Source organism: Quercus robur, chromosome 7 (genome assembly GCF_932294415.1).
Source record: "Quercus robur chromosome 7, dhQueRobu3.1, whole genome shotgun sequence".
NCBI classification, from domain to species: domain Eukaryota; kingdom Viridiplantae; phylum Streptophyta; class Magnoliopsida; order Fagales; family Fagaceae; genus Quercus; species Quercus robur.
In genome coordinates, this window is record NC_065540.1 from 30,210,107 (window position 1) to 30,213,023 (window position 2,917).

The 2,917-nt window shown below is 36.8% G+C and overlaps 1 protein-coding gene across 1 annotated transcript; it reads left to right on the forward strand.

Moving 5' to 3' along the window:
• Positions 1-880: 880 nt before the first annotated feature.
• On the forward strand, positions 881-2,479 carry LOC126693089 (uncharacterized). The gene is made up of 2 exons (XM_050388957.1): positions 881-1,857; positions 2,140-2,479. The coding sequence occupies exons 1-2, from the start codon at positions 1,078-1,080 to the stop codon at positions 2,254-2,256; spliced, it is 897 nt and encodes a 298-aa protein (XP_050244914.1). The 5' UTR covers positions 881-1,077; the 3' UTR covers positions 2,257-2,479.
• The last annotated feature ends 438 nt before the right edge of the window (positions 2,480-2,917 follow it).

Below are 2,917 nucleotides of genomic sequence, written 5' to 3' on the forward strand. Positions count from 1 at the left end.
ACTTGTAGAGTGACTACTGCACCAATGGTGCACAGTAATGATCTATTCAATTATTTACTTTTGTTTTGGTTTTTTGTTTTTTTTTTCGTGAATCAATTATTTACTTTTGTGGGGGTGAATTAAATCTACAAGAGTATGATATATATAAAAGATACCAGCCCATGGACAGTTGTATGGGGCTTTCACTTTCACTTTTTCCCTTTATTTTCCCTAGAAAACACTAACCCATCATTGTCATTCCAAGCAAACTCTAACAAGCAACCGACTTCTTCTTCTTCTTCTTCTTCTTTCTCTCTCTCTCTCTCTCCTCATGACTTCTGAGTGTAAGGCTAACCAAGGCATCTCTTTTTTTTTGAGAAGGTACCAAGGCATCTCTTCAAAGTAAAATATGCTTCTTTTTTTCTCTCTTCAGACGTGTTCACGTAGAAAACTCAACAAAAGAACCTGCAGCTATTTGCCTATTTTTGAACTCAATCTATGATACAATCATTCTCACATCAATTTTGTAACTTTTTAACTTGTATTAATGATCAACGTAAAATGGTTAATTACATAAAATTGAAAAAATTATTCTTTAATTCATGATAACACAAATCAACAAATTGTAAAATTTGGTATTCAATTGACTTTATCTTTATCTCTAGAATTATTCTTCTTTTGGACGCAAATTGATGAGTTCACCTTTGTTCAAAGTAACAATATAGTAATAAACCTAGTAAAAGAAAAAAACAATACAGAAATCAAATTAAAATTTAATAACCCATTAGACAATAGAAAAGAAATATCCAGCCATCAGGATGGGCATTCTCATAGGTGGGTCCTACTGGGCCAACCTCTCTGTCTCCTATGGGATGGATAAGCACTCAAAACCTTGTCATGTGATATAACCCCCCTTCTCATGGGTTCAATCTTTCACCCAAGAGCAAGAGGACACCAAAGCGGTGGCCTAGTGATTGAAATTCCACACTAAACTCCATGAAAGCCACCTTCTTTGATTCAATACTTCAACACCCAGAACCCCCCCTCCACCTCCCTCTTTCATCATCTATAATCCATTTCCAAATTCCTCGGTAGGAAATGGATCTTGATGAGTGGGAATTCCTCCCTGATGATGATGGCTTCCTTGATTTCCATGAAGATGGTGAGAAAAAGAATTTCTTGGGCAAACGTAATCCTGATCCAAAAACTGTTTTCAACATGAATTACTTCATATGCCCATCACCAACTCCTAGGAAAATCATTGAACCACCTAGGAATTCAGGGTTGCCTAGTCAACTTGTCACTGTTCCAATTCATTTGGAGCCACCAAGTGGAAAGGAGGCCCATGATGATGATGAACAACAACTAGTGAAGCAAATCACTAAGGTTCCTATTGAAATCAGTGTTTTGCCCTCAGCTTCTATCACTGAAAAAATCAATCATATGGAAGCTGATCAAGACACGGTTTCACAAGTTTTCTTCAAAATGAAGGAAAATGAATTTGTCGACATGAAAATGGACTCCCCAAAGTCTGGTGCTAGGGGGTTCTTACCTCAAATTGATACCTTTCAGTTTGAGGACAAAGGTGAGGCCTTGGAGGGTATGAGTATGACCTCTCCAAGAATGAAAGTTGAGAAAGATATGGTTTTGAGCAAGAAAAGTAGCATGGATTGTGATACCAACATAGAGGAGGTCAATTGGGATGAGAGTAATGGTAGGCTCAACATATGGAAGTGGAGCTTAACTGGGATTGGAGCTATTTGCTCTTTTGGTGTTGCTGCTGCTACAATTTGTATTCTGTTTTTTGGAACCCAACAAACCAACAAGCACAACCAACACAACCAGAAGCTTCGGTTCCAGATCTACACTGATGACAAGGTCAGCAAGTTTCTTAGTATTATTCTCTTTTTATTTATTTATTTTTTTAGCCATCAAACACCACTTTATATATGTATGACAGTTTGAGCCTTATTGGATAACTAAGTCGGAGCTGATTCTCTATTTTGTTAGGCTTAGGAACAAAAAGCACAGTTTGATTTACACATATGACAATTCAACAAGAACATATTTTTTTAGGAAAACTTGAATTAAAATGTCATGTATTGAAAGAATTTCTTAATGGAAATTCTTATGCTGAGCTGACACCAACGCTGATTGCAGAGAATTAAGCAAGTGGTGCACCACGCAACCAAATTGAATGAAGCAATTTCGGCTGTCAGAGGAGTTCCCATGACCAGAGCTCACATTACCTATGGTGGTTACTATGATGGTCTTTAAAGCATTGTTTTCAACAGATCCCTGGCCCTTCTTTAAGAGTGGACAATTGGATGGATATGCCATGGTCAATCCTACTATATTTGCATAAGGTCTTTCTATTTTTGTGAATAAAATTATATGGGCTATATATATAGTTTCTGGATCCTTCTTTGTATTGTAGATTCCTTCTCATTCATATTTATCCACTTATATTTTGGGAAGGAATGTCATCTAATTCAGAGCATTGCAGAGTGTGTATTGTGGTATTTAGTCCGAATGTTTTTTTTTTTTTTTTTTTAACAAAGAACTAGCTAACTTGACCTCGGTCATCCTTTTAGAGAGAGAGAGAGAGAGAGAGAGAGAAACCCTGATCATCCAGTGATGGGGCCCTATGGTTATAGGAATCTCACACCTGTGGATCCATTTAAAGCAGACGGGGCCAATGAATGTTGTGAATCTAAAGTTGTACATATTCCAATAAACTAAATGAATCTAAAGTTGTACATAAATCAATACACCAAAGAGCAGTTTCTCAAAAAAAAAAAAAAAACAAAACAAAACTAAAGAGCCGAAAAATTTGCTGGCAAGGAGACTATCAAATCTCGATATGACTTCTCTACGCAAGTCATGGTGCGGTGCCGTGCCGTGCATTACTATATTGAATCTTCTAAGTTAGCTACAT